Source organism: Misgurnus anguillicaudatus, chromosome 10 (genome assembly GCF_027580225.2).
Source record: "Misgurnus anguillicaudatus chromosome 10, ASM2758022v2, whole genome shotgun sequence".
In the NCBI taxonomy this organism is placed as follows: domain Eukaryota; kingdom Metazoa; phylum Chordata; class Actinopteri; order Cypriniformes; family Cobitidae; genus Misgurnus; species Misgurnus anguillicaudatus.
Genome location: NC_073346.2, coordinates 30,208,645 through 30,226,268, shown reverse-complemented (window position 1 = coordinate 30,226,268; position 17,624 = coordinate 30,208,645). Strand labels below are relative to the sequence as shown.

General features: G+C 39.4%; 1 protein-coding gene across 5 annotated transcripts in view; it reads right to left on the bottom strand.

Moving 5' to 3' along the window:
- Positions 1-17,624, bottom strand: part of tsnare1 (T-SNARE Domain Containing 1) — a 291,014-nt gene that overhangs the window by 188,751 nt on the left and 84,639 nt on the right. For all 5 annotated transcript variants that reach the window (XR_012371599.1, XM_073872360.1, XM_073872362.1 and 2 more), the window contains exon 9: positions 7,340-7,495. Coding sequence is in view for 4 of the 5 variants with exons in the window: in XM_073872360.1 (XP_073728461.1) it covers positions 7,340-7,495 (156 nt within the window). In the remaining variant the exon portion in view is untranslated. The remainder of the gene's footprint in view (positions 1-7,339; positions 7,496-17,624) is intronic.

Genomic DNA, 17,624 nt, shown 5'->3' with positions numbered 1-17,624 from the left:
AATTCCTATAAAAGTACGAAGATGGCTTGTGTAGTGATGATGATGATTGTCCTCCATTGTTTTTTTGTTTTTTCTGCCTCCGCTCGCTTCCTGTAATCATGTCACTGCTAGAACAAGCTCCTGATTGGTTAACGCTGCACAAAAATCCGCCAAAGTTCAGAATTTTCAACTCCGCGCTGCACCTTCTGCGACATTCGCGCTTAACGTGCTGCAGGGTGCCTATTCGCGTCTTTGCATTGACTTAACATGTAAATCAGTCGCGCTTGCCGCCTCTTCCGCGTCTGGTGTGAACGCACTATTAAAGGATTAGTTGATTTTCTTAGAAAAAATCCAGATAATTTACTCACCACCATGTCATCAAAAATGTTGATGTCATTCTTTGTTCAGTCGAGAAGAAATTATGTTTTTTGAGGAAAACATTCCAGGATTTTTCTCATTTTAATGGACTTTAATAGACCTCAACACTTAACACTTAACTCAACACTTAACAGTTTTTTTCAACGGAGTTTCAAAAGACTCTTAACGATCACAAGCGAAGGGTCTTATCTAGTGAAACGATTGTTATTTTTGACAAGTAAAATAAAAAATATGCACTTTTAAACCACAACTTCTCATATATCTCCGGTGCTGTGAAGCGCCAGCGCGACCTCACCTAATTGCGTAGTGACGTCGAAAGGTCACGTGTTACATATATGAAACGCACATTTGCGGACCATTTTAAACAATAAACTGAGGCAAAGACATTAATCTGTATCATTCGACATACAACAACTTCTGAACGGTCCTCTTTCTCCACACTTGTAAACACTGGGGCGTAGTTTCGCATTCGTCATCAGTTACCTCTTGACGTGATGACGCAATTACGTGAGGTCGCGCTGGTGCGTCACATGACCAGAGGAAGACGAGAAGTTGTGGTTTAAAAGTGCATATTTTTTATTTTTCTTGTCAAAAATGAAATTTTTTCGCTAGATAAGACCTTTATGCCTCGTTTGGGATCTTTTAGAGTCTGCATTAAAATGAGAAAAATCCTGGAATGTTTTCCTCAAAAAACATAATTTCTTCTCGACTAAACAAAGAAAGAAATCAACATTTTGGATGACATGGTGGTGAGTAAATTATCTGGATTTTGGAAAAGATAATGGACTAATCTTTTTAGAAGAAACAACTAAGAAACCATCTTTCCTGCCCTAAGCACATTTTAGAAAGTTTTTTAGTAAAAAGTGGCTTCAAATCTATCCCAGACACTTTCAATCTAAACATCCAGATTTAGGAGTCATAACTCAACCAGCAATTCGTAAGCAAAGACATATCAGACAGTTACAGAGGCGCTCATCTGCCATTAGCGTGGTTTACTGTGGCTGCACCAAGCTTGAAACTTTTATTTCCCACTGAAGGGCAAATGAGATGCTCTGAACGCATTTGCAGGGCAGACACGTGTGTGTATTTTTTTTCTGGGATGGGCCAGGCGTTGATTTCAGATTCCCCTTGAAATGTGTCCTTTGTCATGCCCTGCGTTTTCCTTTTTTCAAGAATTCATTTTGATGAAATGATAGCCGGTGCCAACGTGTCAGAGGTACGCCTGGGGTTGGTGTCATAGAGGGGGGAGGGCAGAGCCCAGCTCCTTCCTCTAAATGTGTCATATCCAAATTGAATTAGTTAATACAGTGGTACAATTCATTACCCTTGTGGGTGGCCACATGGAAAATCAAGAATGAGAATCCATAACGGCACGCTCAACCTTTGTGTCCTCTATCTGTGCCGTTCGTTCTTGCGCATCTCCAGGAGAAAGCTTCGGATGAACGCACATGCCGCCTGAGTAAATGCGAACTACTGAAGAGGAGAGATCAGCTTTTCGGAGGGAAACTGATTGTGCTTTACACGGATAACAGACATTCCATCTTCTCTATTTCCCTTGGGACGCTGTTTAACAGTGAAAGAGAGAGAGGGAAAGGCTAAAAACGCCGATGTGGGGCAGGCTGGAGGTTGTGGAGACGCAGGGAGCACATTGTCAGATATGATCAGCTTGGCTCGGCCCCGGGGGCCGATGACATCTCTAGAACTTGCATCAGAGCTTCTGGAGCACAAACTCATCTTCATCACCTTTTCAATCATCCGAAAAACCCAGTCCAATTTGTGCTTAAGTAAAATAAGCTGTCGGTTTTGTTCAAGCTTTTCATGTTTTGTCTACGTGACGAATGGGAATTTATTACAATGGCATAGGGATACGAGAGTGTTTGATGCCTGTCTATTAAGCAGATGCGGTAGATGCATTATTAACCGAGTGTCTATGAACTTCAGACAGGTCTTCAGCTTCGAAACACCATACATCTTAATTCCAACCTCTTCTCAAGGTTGTCATTGGTCATTAGCACATGCAATCCCACTCGTTTTTCCAGCTCTGAGCTATTCAAACCAGAAAGAGGCATTTGTTTTGACAATGCCATCTGTGTGACTCACTTTCTATCTATTCTTCTACCCCTGTCAATAATTATGACAGGCTACATTTACTTCTGGCTCCCATTCCCACTTTAAACACACAGCATCAATAAAGAACAGCACATGCTCGGTGTCCAAAAAAATGGTTTTGAAATCAGACCAAGCTGATGTCACAGAACAATACGATGACCCCATCATAGCAGGTTCACATCTGTGTGAACGCACATATGGAGCAAAACAGCTGTTTGGCCACACACGGGACATGCTTCGATAGTCTTGCAATGCTGTTTTCTTTAGCTGCCTTCTGCTTCTCTGAACAGCAGAACAAACTGTTTTATTGAGTCGGGGAATTTTGGGCATGTTTAAAAGAACAGTCACTAAAGATAATGGCAGATACTACAAATAGGCTTCTGCAGAGGTTTTGTTTATGCACAAGGAAATAAGTGATGTACTGATATTTCCTTAAAAAAAATTTTTTTTAACAATGCCTGGAGTGCTGGAAGAAGGACAATGTTTTCTGCAAAGCACGGCAACCGTACAGATATTACGTGTGAGTTTGTTAGGGACAGATAACAAAGTTAAAGTGCTTTTCTGTGAGGGGTTATAAAAATATCCATTCATCCTTACACAGTTGAACAAAGAGTCGTACGAAACAATATTTTGGCATTTAACACTGTCAAAACACTGCATAGAGAGAAACACTAAAAATCTGATATCTTATGCAAGCTTTTGCATGTGTTTTAACACATAAATGGATAAACACATCTATTAAGTTGTTGGAATAGCCACATTTTGCACCATTATGCACATGTTGTAATATTAAACCAACACATTTTTAATTTATTTATAAAGTAAGTATACACTCACAGTAAAATTGGTGTTAAATAGCACCAGAAGCTTGTACTCATAGAGAAACCATTTTAGTGCTATATGGCACCTATTTAGCACCTATGAAGAACTATACACATAAAGAAAAGAGGTGGGTAGAGTACCCAAAACCTGTACTCAAGTAAAAGTACAAGTAAAACTCTAATTATTTACTTGAGTAAAAGTAAAAAAAAGTATTAAATGAAAAAACTACTCAAGTAGTTAGTTACTCGTTACTTCCGATCTAAAAAGACGCGTAAAGACACTGAATTTCAGACTACTTGAAGGGCTTTCACAAACCTCTCCTTGAAAGTCTCATTGTTCTGCTTATATTGCTTATAAACCTAGGTTAAAGTAAAGCAGCCTATATCAGTCCTGAAACATCACTTAATGTGTCATTAAAAATATCACACACACACTTAAACACTGTTTTCTGACAGTTGACTGTGTCTTTATTTTCACGTTCACAACACAAACTTGTCAGTATCTGCCTTTACACAAGCTAACAGTGAACAAAAAAGCTGTGTTTAAAGTGTGTCTATTTGTTATCATGTTTTTATATGTATATGTTATTTCATTGCCTTTAAAGTGCAATTACAGGAGCTTGATAAAAATGCTAATTTTAGAATTTCATATGGAACTTATCTGTTTTTGCAAATCAACTCTACATTTATTATAATATATAATACAAATATTTTATTTTATAAGTATATATGCATTCTTTAGGAAGGATTTAAAGGTGCAATTTGTAAGATATTTGCAGTAAAATGTCCAAAAACCACTAGGCCAGTGTTATATATTTTGTCCAGCTGATTACTATCAATATCTGTAATGTTTTCAACTACTTGTAAATCGTGAGAAAATTTCCATTTAAAACTTTGACACGGGGCAGTGCAGTCTTCTGTCAATGATGTTAATATCCATGTGACCCTTTGTCACCGCCTTTACTGACGTAAAAACCACATGACAACAGTGGCCGAGTTCGAAAAAATAAAATGGCGGCCAAGGAAGCGACTGGAGCACAAATTTTGTGTAAATAAAGGTATATTTTCACTTTTTACACATTTTAATTGCATTTCTAGCGAGAAATTAGTATTGTAGTTTTCAAATATGTGATTAGTTATCACAAAGGTGCTCTCTGTTTATATTTCAAACACGCTGCCTTTGAAGTGCGTCGGAAAGCCTTTCTCTGAGCTGCCTTCATGCCTCCGAAGTCATTTCCTCATGAGGCAGCGAGGCAACAAGTCACTGCCTTGAGTTTTCGGACGCACCCAGTGTTGTGGACAAATGCGAAACTATGCGTTAGTGCCTGTCGGGCTACGCGCTTGCTTATGGACTTATGGATTAAGTTACTCTTTACCGTCTGCCGCTGGTTGTGTCAGCACGGGCCAACCAAACGACCCAAGAAGAGTTTGGAACAAAACGAGAATGAGGATCAATTTGGTGTTGCATTATCTGGATGGAGAAGAGCTTCGCGACAACATTTAACTAGACAGAGATTCTGATCCTGCTTGTGTTTTACGCGATGGGTGAGTTGTTTTGATTCGTAACCCTTCAAAAAACGTATGCTATTATATTGATCACAACATTAGTGTGTAGATTGTGATCAGCGCGTCTCCCACGGGCGATATGCACATCAAGAGGTACAGCAATATAGCAATATAATCTTCACAATAAGATTTGTACTGTCAATACATTATGTGAAAAATCATTGTAGATTGTAAGTTGAAAACTTAATTCTGTGCTGTGTTAACCATCGAATTTGGACTAATTACTGTAACATCTATGACTAACAATTTCGTTTTGAACATCACATATAAACTTACATAATGAAATAAACAATGTCATCAAACGCAACATTTATAAGACTTGATTACCTTATCCATCAACGTGATTTCTCGCTCGCGTCTGATTGATGGCCATCAGTGGTTGAGTTAAAGACTACAAATCCCATAATTCCACGCTGCTTCAGAGCGCCATTAAACAACGTCATTGTTCTTGATTTGATCTGGCGCCATCTAGCGGCGCAGATGATACAAATTGCATCTTTAAATCAAATATAATCCCGTTTTTATTTGTATGTATTTTCTACACTTTAGTGATGTGTATTGTGGTGTATTTGTGTATTAATGCAAGACGTCGTTACATTATGCTGTTTAGTTTGTTAGTTTTGTGGGGAAATGATATGGAAATGAGCAGATGTTAATGTGTGTTGTTCTTAAAATTTACAGGATTTGTCACTGCTTCCACATATGACAAAAACACTCGGACAGTGTGTGATGTAGTATTACAGTAAGGTAAATGTGCCCATAGTTACCAATAATAGCCCGTTTAATCCCAATTTTTTTTTCTTGGAATTTAAATACATGCAATTTACTCCTTAGACCTCCCTAACACACAAACTTTATGCCTTCTTTGATTTTATGTTGGTTGAGTTAGTGAAATATTAGGTTTTATACTCGGTCACAATAGTGACCAGTGGGAAACAGCATAGTCAGACTTCATTCAAATTCAATGAGACATACTTACATTAGAAACAGTGTGTTATACTACCAATCACAATTGTGACCATTAAAAAATCCTCAAAATATATCTGTAGTAGACCCCACCTACAAAATATTTGTTAATTAAGATGTTTTACTTCTTTTTGTAGTAGTCTGAGGTAGACATCTTCTTCTAGATGTGCAAGCAGGAAATAAACTGATCTGGTCATGTGACCATTCACGTTAGTCACATGACATTGATGCATTTTAATCAAGACAATCTATTTTTTCATTTAAAAGTTTAATTTCTTGCCCAGAGCCAACATCAACACTTTCATCTTTCAGAGCTTTCAGAAATAAGAAAAGAGACACAATCACAATTGTGACCGGTGGGATTAAACGGGATAGTGTTCAAATCATCACTTACACTTACCGCCACGTGTTGTTTCAGGTTGGAGCTTGAACTCCTGTACGCTGAGATGTCAGTTTGATTTGGTGCACAAAGCATGCATCGCATTATGAAACTATTCTTTTTGACCTCTTGGAGTGAAAACATAGAGCGAACTTGAGGCCACACGTGATCCGCCTCCGATAGCTCACACAACCTTGTGATCGGGTGTGTGCGTAGCCACCTCTCGCAACGCTCGCAGCCTCAAGTATATATATATAAATGTAACAAAGTAAATTTAATTCATTACCATTGCATTATAAGAAAAGCTTTGTGTCGTGCTGTTACACCGTAGGTTTGCATTATTTTCAAATAATTTAAAGGACTGGAGTCAATTATTCCACTTATACCACAGTTACCACAAACATTGCTCTGGTGCCTATTTTTAAGACATTTGACAGGTTAGGTGTGCGGTTTACAGAAAAATTGTGGTTTAAAAGTGTATATTTGTTATTTTTATTGTCAAAAATGTCAATCGTTTCGCTAGATAAGACCCTTATGCCTCGTTTGGGATCATTTATAGTCCTTTGAAACTCCGTTGAAAAAAACTGTTACGTGTTGAGTTAAGTGTTAAGTGTTGGTGTCCATTAAAGTGAGAACAATTCTGCAAAATTTTGTTTTCCTCAAAAGAAAGACATCAACATTTTGGATGACATGGTGGTGAGTAAATTATCTGGATTTTCTTTTAAGAAAATGGACTATTCCTTTAAAGCTTTGCATAATTAAGGGCATGGCCACTTGAGTGACAGGGGAACTGCCACTGCTGTCACTACCGACTAGCTACAGTGGGCTGGCGTGGTTGCAGCAACCAACCACCTCAGCTTCACTCACGTCCCACCTCTTCAACCATTTTTGTTTATCAGTGAGTGATGCATGGTGACGCGCTGCCAAGATGCTGACGGCACTGCTAACTATTGGTTTCAAAGCTCTTTACAAACCTATGGGTAGGATTTTTACAATCAATGGTGTAGATGTGTACACATTGGGTACCAATATGTACATCGTAGGGACCATTCATTGACAGTATACGAAGATGGGCGGAGCTTGTTTATAACATGTTTTGACTTTGTGGGTGTGGCTAATCAATTGAAGTAGGATCTACTACCTCAATCTGAAGGATTGCTTCTTCTCTTTGCCTCAGGATCTCCACGTCTTCCTCGCTGATCTCTGACAGGAAAGCTTGGCCATCACTCTCCACATTTTCCTCCACCTCGAACAACGGCCCCCCATCAACCAGTTCACTGAAAGGTGTCTTTACACTCTGTACACACACACAAAAACACAGAAAGATTTCTTCACTGTATGTTTGTGGAATACATACACTATCTGTAGCATCAGAGTACTGCAGAGGTTAAACCTGACTTTGGCCCATGGCGGCATTTAGTAAGTGGCAGCACTGGGACTTTTACCATTTACTTCATGTCACCGTGCTGTCAATTAACCTGTTGCACAGGGAGTGCACAATGCACATTCACAGGCCCTTTACAAGAAAACCTCAGTGGCCCTGCTATCATATGAATTAACCCTGTAATCTCTGGGCAGATTTCCTATGATGATTGATAACTTTCCATCAAAAACTGTAAGAGAAGTCAGGGAATAGGAAGGTTTAGTTTTTAGTGTGAAATCAGAGAAATATATTTTGTGTGCTTTTTGGTTAAAGTGCTTCTTTGTTTGTAATAATTATTTACTTTTGTTGTTAAAAATCGCCAAGGGCGCCACAAAAGTTAGAACCGCCACTAGGTGAAGTCCAAGTTCTACTTTAGAAATGACATGAGTTGCACAACTTTCTTAGAGATCAATCTGTAAACATCTTACATAAGACTGTGGAGAAAAGATAAAACATAATGATTTGTCAAGCACTATTTCAGCGAAGGAATTGCAAAGAGTCTGCCTTTGTTAGTCATTAAGGTTGAACTATCCCTCAGCCTGAAGGCTCTTAAGGTGGGAGTCGGTCACTTAGAGAGGAGAACATTGATCTGCTAATTTCTCAAATTGCATATGCATGACATCAATAAAGGCCCGAGGCAGGCTGTTATTTTTTCTGATGTGTTGGATGACTCATTGTATTTTTCCTCTCAGAATTAGCACATATCGGTCCACCTTGAGAACATCTTCTCTTCTGTTGTCATCCCACTCACTCAGGGTTCCCACCGTCTATTAGGTCACAGAGTGGCTTGTGTTGGGGAGGATTTTATTATCTATTGACAAGAAAATGTATGCATAAATTATGCTTTATTCCATGTGTATGCTTGAATGCATTATTTGCCCTGAAATTGTTGCCAAGGTTTCTTTATTTGTGCGCCTACTGTAAAGTTTCAGCTCAAACTACCCCATGGATCATTTGTAATAGCATGTCCAAAATGCCCCCAATTGGACGGGAGCAAAAAAGTGTCACGCCCCCATGTCACGTCCGGTCGGCTCGCCAAGTGGGAAAAAACACGTGTTGAGTGCTGCGAGTCAATCTCCTCTAACTTAGCTAGATACAGCCAGTCAAAAGATAGCATGGCAGATGCAGGAGACACCACGCATGCTGCTCTTTACATGGGAAACAAAAATCCGCAAGCGCCTCCCCATATAGCCTTCAGCTGAACTCAATCAGAACAGAGCACATGTGCACAGCAGAACGATGTCTGTGATAGGACGGGTCATTTCTCTGAACTGAGATCTGTTTCACAATAACTTATTTTAGTTGCTTAAGAGTTATGAAAACAGCATTTAAACATGACTTATTGGGGTATAGTCTCACAATCTTGTCAGACGGTAATAAAAGCGCGTTTTTAAGGTGCAAAGTACTGACAGGAATGTTCATCTGACAGGAAGTTTCGTTTTATCAGGTATGTGCGTGTACCATGACTAACATGGCAGGGCATCTCCAGGTTCAAGGTCAGACATTATAATTCATAAAAGTCTAGACTAAAAATGGCAGAGCTTTTTGTTTGTGCTTTCAAAAAAAAATCTAAATACTTTTGTAAAGTTAACCAGTCAGTCAGTGGCTATGGGCGGGACTTTGTTTTTGTGATGTCACATTAACAAGAGAATCAAAACAGCATGTCTAATGAGGCTCTGGTTTAAGGGGGAATTTAAAAAGTGGGTCGATTTTTTTCATTGTAGGGGTTTGTGTTCACACACTGCCAATATACATTTATGGCCTTCTTAACACCTTCCAAAAGTTGATTTTGCATATTTTGGCCGCTTTAATTAAAATAAGTGTATCACTACTTGAATATCGATGACTATATAAATGAAAAGCATTCTTCTTAGATACAGATTCTTCACATTTGATCAAATTTAGTTTAAATGTCCCTTAGTGTATCAGGGATGCTGGAACATTTATGAATTCTTTATAAAGTAATGGGAAAGGTCCCATATGAAAAATGGATCCAAATCACATTACGCTTTGGATGAGTCTGACTCATTTAAGGCAGCATATCTTCAATTCAAAACTTATGCCTCTCTAATCCAAAATTTCTATAAGGGACAGGTGCTATTATGTACAGTGCATAAGAAAGTCCACATTTATACTAAAGTTAAATTTATTAATGCTTGTTCTCAGTATAATCAGGAGCATGACACATATAAAACTTTACGTTTCATGTTTCATAGGCTTGTAGATGAGAGATGGTTTAATTATAGCAAAGTTATTTAGATCAGTGGAGACATTCTTCCGCCAATCGATCAGAAGAACCAGAGTACTGATCCCATCTTCTCTCTGCTATTTTTAAAGACAGGTCACAGACTATTTATTAAGTTTTTTTTCCTTTGTCTTAAGATTAAAATGATGAGCAAATGGATAAAAAACTTTGTATTTTTAGATATTTAGCCATGTCAAATTTAATACAGAATTCCAGATTTAGAGTCCCTGTGAACCAGAATTCGCTATCAACTTTACTTCTGTGTTGTGATGTATTTCAACCCATTCTCACTCCCCAAGGCATCAAAATCTGAAGCATGTTCAAACGCCTTCAGCGTCAGTATGAAGACGCGAAGGGTGCACCTATGCGTCACTATATCGACGAAATGGGAACTCCGTTGCTTTCATGCTAATCCCTCAGCGTCGGATATAGATGAAAGGGAATCCCGGAAGGGGATGCCGTCACGTTATGCTACTATCGGCAGGATCATGCTGCTTCTGGACGGTAACTACTACAAATTTTTTCCCATTGTCGCTTGGGGTTGGGGTTAGAACGACTTTCTGTTACATAAAATTGCATCCTAACCCAAACCCAACTCTAACCCTAACCCCAAGCGACAATGGTTTAAAAATCAGAAGACAAAAAGTATAAACCAATACAGACATCCTAACCCAAACCCGAACTCTAACCCTAACCCCAAGCAGCAATGGCTTAAAAATCAGAAGACAAAAAGTATAAACCAATACTTAAACTGACATCCGAACCCCAAGTCTAACCCCAACCCCAAGCGACAATGGTTTAAAAATGGGAAAAAAATTGAGTAGTTACCGTCCAGAAGCGGCATAACGTGACGACATCACTTTCCGGGATTCCCTTTCGTCTATATCCGACGCTGAGTAATTAGCATGAAAGCAACGGAGTTCCCATTTCGTCGATATAGTGACGCATGGGGCACCCTTCGCGTTTTCATACCGACGCTGAAGGCGTTTGAACATGCTTCAGATTTTGACCCCTTGCATGGGGAGTGAGAATGTGTTGTGTATTTCAGAATTAAATATCAAATAAGAAAATTAGTGGGCGTGGCTTTTGTTTTTCACTGTGATTTGATTGGATCAAAAAGTTGGTATTTAGTCAGAAATAGAACTTAGAGGGGGCGGAGTTAACGGATGCTCCCTCCTAAGCTGTCTAGCTGATGTCATCAGAGAAGGATCAGCTCAAGAGGATTAAAAGACATCTTCAGATTTTGATTTAAAGGAACAGTATGTAGGATTGTGGCCAAGACTGGTATTGCAATCACAAAACTTGTGGCTAAAACTGGTACTGCAATCACACAACTGGTGGCCAATACACAAAATGACAACATAAACATCAGTTGAGGGCTGCAAATCCACTTTTTGAATGACAATATCCTGGCCAGGCCACTGTTGTCAGTGATATAAGTATTTGAAATGAAAATGATTTCTTAATGTCTAGTGACATATCAGGGCCATTTTATGATTAATTGATATAAATTTCTTACATACTGTTCCTTTAAGTTTGCCTGACTGTTGATCACAAAGCAAGAAGATCCCCAGTTCAAACCCTGGCTGGGTTGAGAGGTCTTTCTGTGTGTAATGGTGCTTTTTCATTGCATAGTACCCCACGGTTTGGTTTGGGTCAGCTTACTTTTGTGAGCTTTTTCACTGGGTGCAGTACGTAGTACCCGATACATTTTAGTACCACCTCAGTCGGGGTTCCAAGTGACCTGAGCTGATACCAAAACGTGACGTGAAAACACTGTAGATCACTGATCACTGGTCTGAGAGAATCGTCACTACCAGCTTCATCGATTGAATGTAAAAGATTAGCTTTAACTTACCTAAGTGCTAGCTTATGCTGTCTCAAGCAAACATGTTGTCATCTGTGCTCTGCTATAAGTTCCCAAACTCTTTTAGGGATGAAAAATATCCACAGGTTGAGAATCAGGAACACCATACCAATTTGTTTCCAGACTTGCAGTTTGTAACAGCACATTCGCGGCCCGCACATTCTCATTTATGCATAAATGCAACTTAAATGAGGCTCAGCGGAGCAGGTTGACTAACGCCACAGATGTTTGTACAGAAACTGTCATGTAAGACAGAGGAAGAGACCAATGCGATGTGCAAACATCTATTTGTGGTGGTCAATTTTTATTTTGTGGCGGACTGAGAAATAAACGTATGTATGGGAATGTACAACAACGCTCTCACTTGTATGTTGTCACAGCAGTAGGCAGCGCAAATATAACTACTCTCCTATAATCCATCCCACTCCGAAGTGTTACTAAACTCGATGGAAAAGCTAACTGAGCCATGAGGTGAGCTGACCCGACCTAACCCAAACCGTGGGGTACTATGCAATGGAAAAGCACCATAAGAGTGGGTTGTACTCCGGGTACTCCGGTTTCCTCCCACGATCCAAAAACATGCAGATTAGGTGAATTGTGCTTTCCCACCGTGTGTATATAGACCAACTTGTGTGCATTAACTTGTGTATAAACCAGTTCTCATCATGAATAAAGCCATAGATGCTGGAATGGCATGTAAAAATAAATCAATGAATACAAATTGAGGAATGTTAACTGTTGTAAATATGGTTTTTAAAAGGCATTGCTTGCATTCGTTTTTTTTTTTCATTCATCGAGGCTTTTAACCCATTTCAGAGTAATCCTTTAAACATATGAAGTTGTCTCGAGTACTTTAATAAAGTCTATGTTCAAAAAAACGATTATCAACACTGATAACATGCTGTGGTTTCTCTTTGAACTCAGACAAATAAGGCTCAAGCTGAACCTGGCGATCAAACAACTTTTTAATAATGTGTATTACTGACTAAGAGCTCAGCATGTTGTTTGTTTTTGGTTGCGTACGTGGTGTTTATATCAAAACTACACATCCTGTTTGATTGCTCCGGTCAGGTATTTCCTGAGGGATTGCGGATGGAGATGAGAAGATCAGAGACGCAGTCGCAGGTGACATAAAAGCAGTCTGACATAAAATCAGCATTTTCAGAGAATGTCAAAAGAAGAGGAAACAGAATCAAAGTGCATTCTAATAGACCTCAGACTGTTAGACAAGTGTGTGTACGTATCTAACATCGTTACAAATGTGGAGTCAATCTGAGCTGCTGTTATGCACTGAAGGTGATACAGAACACAATACCTATCATTCAGTCTGTACTTATCAATCATCGGGACATACTTGAACAATCTCAGGTGAATGCTATAAATTGAAGTTTGATGGAAGTTGAAATATGTCTGGTGTCTGAAAGATGTCAGATTTTGGGGTGTTTTGTCAAATGAAACTCTTCACATGAGATTAAACCCCCATTTGCGGTAATTCTCAAAGTTTCTTGTTTCTTTTCTCCAATATCACTTTTCTGTCAGTGAAACAGAAGTTTTATAAACCAAACATGAGATTTCAGTCGTACAGAAATAAGCCCTGAAGTTACAAACTAATTAGTCATTTAGCAGACGCATTCAAAAGCAAACTTACAGTCTACTTAAGACTCATCACACACAAGAAACTTACTCCAGCTAAAACGCTCACAAAAATATCAATGTGATAACATTTTAACTAGGGATGTGACGGTTATTATATAACTGTGAGACCATCGGTTAAAGTTGAACACCGTCATTAGAACTCTACAACCGCCAAACGCGTGTTATTAAAATATATTTTATAAAAAGGCTCATTCTGGTTCTTCATTCTGATTGGTTGAAACGCGTTCTAAGCCGTGATAAAATACCCCGGTAAACCCACGGTTCAGACCGCATCACAAGTATCACTGCGCCACTGTTGCTGCGTACTGATTTATGAAAATAAACACCAGAGTCTTTAATCATTTTTTAATTTTTCTACCTTTGCACAATTATGGCGATATCCAGATAAATGTCAATAAATAAAACATTTCGTCAATAAAGAGAAAACGTTCTCGTTCTCTGAGTTGTTTTTGTCTTATTGATATTTCCGCTATTATCCACTAGATGGCAATCTTACCCAACTTAAACACTAACGCATTCACTCGCATGGATTTAGCGTGACGTGTAAGTTTTGATCAGGCTCTGAATCTGATCTCTTACAAAAGTTCTTCACAAAAATGGAATTATCTCCGCTTTTAGCTGAAAATTTGAGAGGTGATAACTGATAAGAGAACAAATGAAGGTAGGATGAAACGTTTTTTGTTGTTGTTGGAAAGCGGATGGACTGTTCTTTCATTTAATATTTTATGTTTATTTAAAGAAGATAATTTTTCTGTAAGGCATTAAACTAAAACTGGGTGGCAACTTTAAAAAAAACGCTGACGGGGAAAGAGTTAAGCATGCTTCCAAGCATATTTGATCATCACTTCAACAGTTGAACGATATAAATGTTAATGTATATTTTAGATGAATGTTGATATATAAAAATAAACACCACAGTCTTTCATCATATTTTCATTGTGTCTTTGCTGCGTCTGTGATGTTTGTGAACTGCGCTCTGTTGCAGCCACACTTGATTCTGAGGAACTACTTTGTTTGGCGGAAGAGTAATATTTGTACTAATATAATTACAACTTATTTATGTTTTATTTTGTGAAACCCTGCTATACATATGGTGTAACCGTTTTATAAACGCCATAAACCCCGCAAAGCAGTGGGTTACAAGTGCATTTTATAACAGCTAAGGGGGTTTAGCTCCGCTTCGCGTCTTGCCTAACAAGCCCCCTTAGCTGTTATAAAATGCACTGGTAGCCCACTGCTTCTTGGGGTTTATTGCTTTATTTTAAAACATTTATTATCATAGAGAATGTTTAAATAAAAACAATTGTTAACAGTCCATGTTATTAATGGTCTACGGTCTCGTACACACTGCAAACTTTCGGGAGTGACAACCGCATTTAAATGCGGGAGTGAATCCCCTAAATGTTCATTTCATGTCTGTACAGAACAGGACTCACTCCCGAAAATGTGATGATTGACACAGAAATAACAACAGCAACGTTCTGCCGTCTCACGTGCTTATCACTCACAGCTTTGACCAAAATAATAACAGCATTGTGTTTTGCAACAAACCTCCGTCTTGGCGTTGTGTATTTTACGCGTTTGTGAGGCTGCTTCACAGCGCGGAGTGCGCGGTCTTGCAGTGTTGCCAGGTCCTCGTCTTTTTTGTACGTAAATATCGTTTTGGTGCTTAACCGTTTATGGCTTTTGGCTCATGAAGCGATCAAGTTTTTGGTGTTAATAAAGTGTGAGGGTGCTGGTCCCAATATTTTGATCTTTGAGGTTTATTTTGGTTTATTATTGGATTTTTCTTGTTCGCTGTTTTTTTAGTGCAAGATTTGGCCACACAGCAAACGCTTGTGCCTTTGTCATTTTCTGAACCGCGCATACAGAAGACTTTTCCTCTTCTAAGCATTTATTTTTTCAGAAGAGAGACCTGTCCTGTTTATGATGAACGTTTAAACACTTGATTAACTACTAGTTGTTCAGTTCGGTTATGTATACACTGTGCAGAGTTTTTGTAAATTCGGTTGTCACTACCTGCATTTTGCAAAAGTTAATTCGGTTGTAGAATGCGGTTGTGAGTCCCGTAAATTACTGAACTGTGTGTGTACAGAACAGGATTAAGCATTAAAAGGTGAAGTGACAACCGAATTAATATGCAGTGTGTACGGGACCTACGTCGTTTCCAACTGTATTTGATTCTTTGGAAAACAGCATAAGGGGCTGGACACACCAAAACTTTTAAATGTGTCTGAAAACGCATTGAGGACGCCGAATGCCAGCTGTTTTTCAGCCGAGCGCTTTGGTAGCTGTGATACTTCAGCTGTGAGCTGGTTGGTTGCTGTGGTAATGTCCCGCCCCTTCTCCACTGTTATTGGACGGCCGTGTGAGAACTGACATTGACGAGCTGAGCTTTTCACTCAAAGTTGAATATTTTTCAACCCTCGGCGCTCAGCACTGAACGCGGAAAAACCGCAGGGCGCCGGTTTTCAGCGAGGAAGAAAACCACTAGCTGCTGGCTTATTTGAAAAACGCTGAGCTTCTATTAGAAACAATTGAAAACATGCGCGTAAAAGTTTTGGTGTGCACAACCCCTAAGTGAGATGTGCAGAAGACTCATGAACATAGAGAATATATCAGGTCAATTGACCGTTCGCAAAGACCCGACCCCCTTAGTTACTGTCGCTATGTCTGAAAAGATACACCGCTCTCACGCCCCACCATGTTCTCACGCAGTGAAAAATACATCGCGGAGCAGAGAGAACAATGATAACGGGCTGACACACAAGACAGACTAGGTTACTTTTTGGTTACACTTGACATTAAACATATTAAACAAAGTCTCACCTTTCCAATCATCTCTTCCTTCTAGTTAATTTATAGCATAAAATAAACATGAATGATCACAAGGAGGAATGTTGTTTTAACCGCGGGAAGGTACACTCAGTACACTCTGCTTTTCAAGTTCAAATCCTCCAATGTTAATCTACTAACTTTCCTGACTGCTTTGAATGGCGAAGAAGTATGATTGGTCAGATCACCTGTCAATCAAGCTCCCTGCGAAGGGTCAATTGTTTTAAATGAATGGTTAAAGGGAGATGCGTCCTAGTCTAAAAAAGGGGATCGTTGGGTAATAGCAGTGAAAGCACATTCACTGCTAGTTGTCTTGCTGTTAATTTTAAATAAAGCTAGAGCAAGTAGCTAATTAGTGTCTGCTTGTTTGTCAGTTGTCCTATAACAGACGAACGCTGAGACGTAGCTGTATATATCCTTATTATATATAAAGACCACTTCCTTCAAAAATGAGATAATGAACTGACCAAATTACATATTAAATACATTCACATCAAATCCTTGTAATGTGTGCAGATTCCTTCTCGCATGCACCGGGACTTAATTTGCGCATCTTGGACTCTTGCTCGGACCTGAATGCACGCGGCATGGACTCCTGTAAAGCGCATGATTCAAAGCTTGTAATACGCACATTCAAACATGAGCTTTTAATACGCGCGGCTCTGACATTTCCTTGTACTAGAGAGGTTGTTATGTGGCGTTCACACCAGCCGCAGTAGAGGCGGCAAAAACGCGTTATTCACGCGAAGTTGGACACTTGAACATTTTGAGTTTACTCGCTTCATTTGCGCATGAAATCTGCGCATAAATTTCAAGTCATTCAAAACATTTACAGGGAAATTTGCGTCATGGGAGGGGCTTTTGCGACGCCTCTCGCTCCCTGTAATCACGTGGCTACTAGAGCAGGCTCTTTATTGGTTACCGTGGCGCGAATATCTGTCAAAGTTCAAATTTTTAAACTTGCGAGTTTCCCCCAACAACGTTCACTTTGCGCGTTCCACGTCCTCCGCACCGCCCCTTCCGCGCCACAGGATGCCTATTCATGTCTTTGCATTGACTTAACATGTAAATCACTCGCGCTTGCCACCTCTTCCACGTCTGAATGCCACATTAGTGCGCAGAGGGTTATATCCAGCGAGTGTGTTGTTCCCGCTCACTGACACAGAGGAAATTTTAGAACGACTGGGCTTTTACGCGCTCGGATTAATGGCATCAGTTTTAAGGTGGTTGCGGTCATGACAGTATTGCCTTTGCTTCTTTTTTGTCCATCAATCAAGTGAATTGTCATAAATGAGTAAAAAATGAACAAATAAATAAATGAGTAAACCACTGCCCACCCCCCGATACTATCGTGTATTGGCGATCTCACAGACTGCCGATAGGACGATCTCAAAATGGGG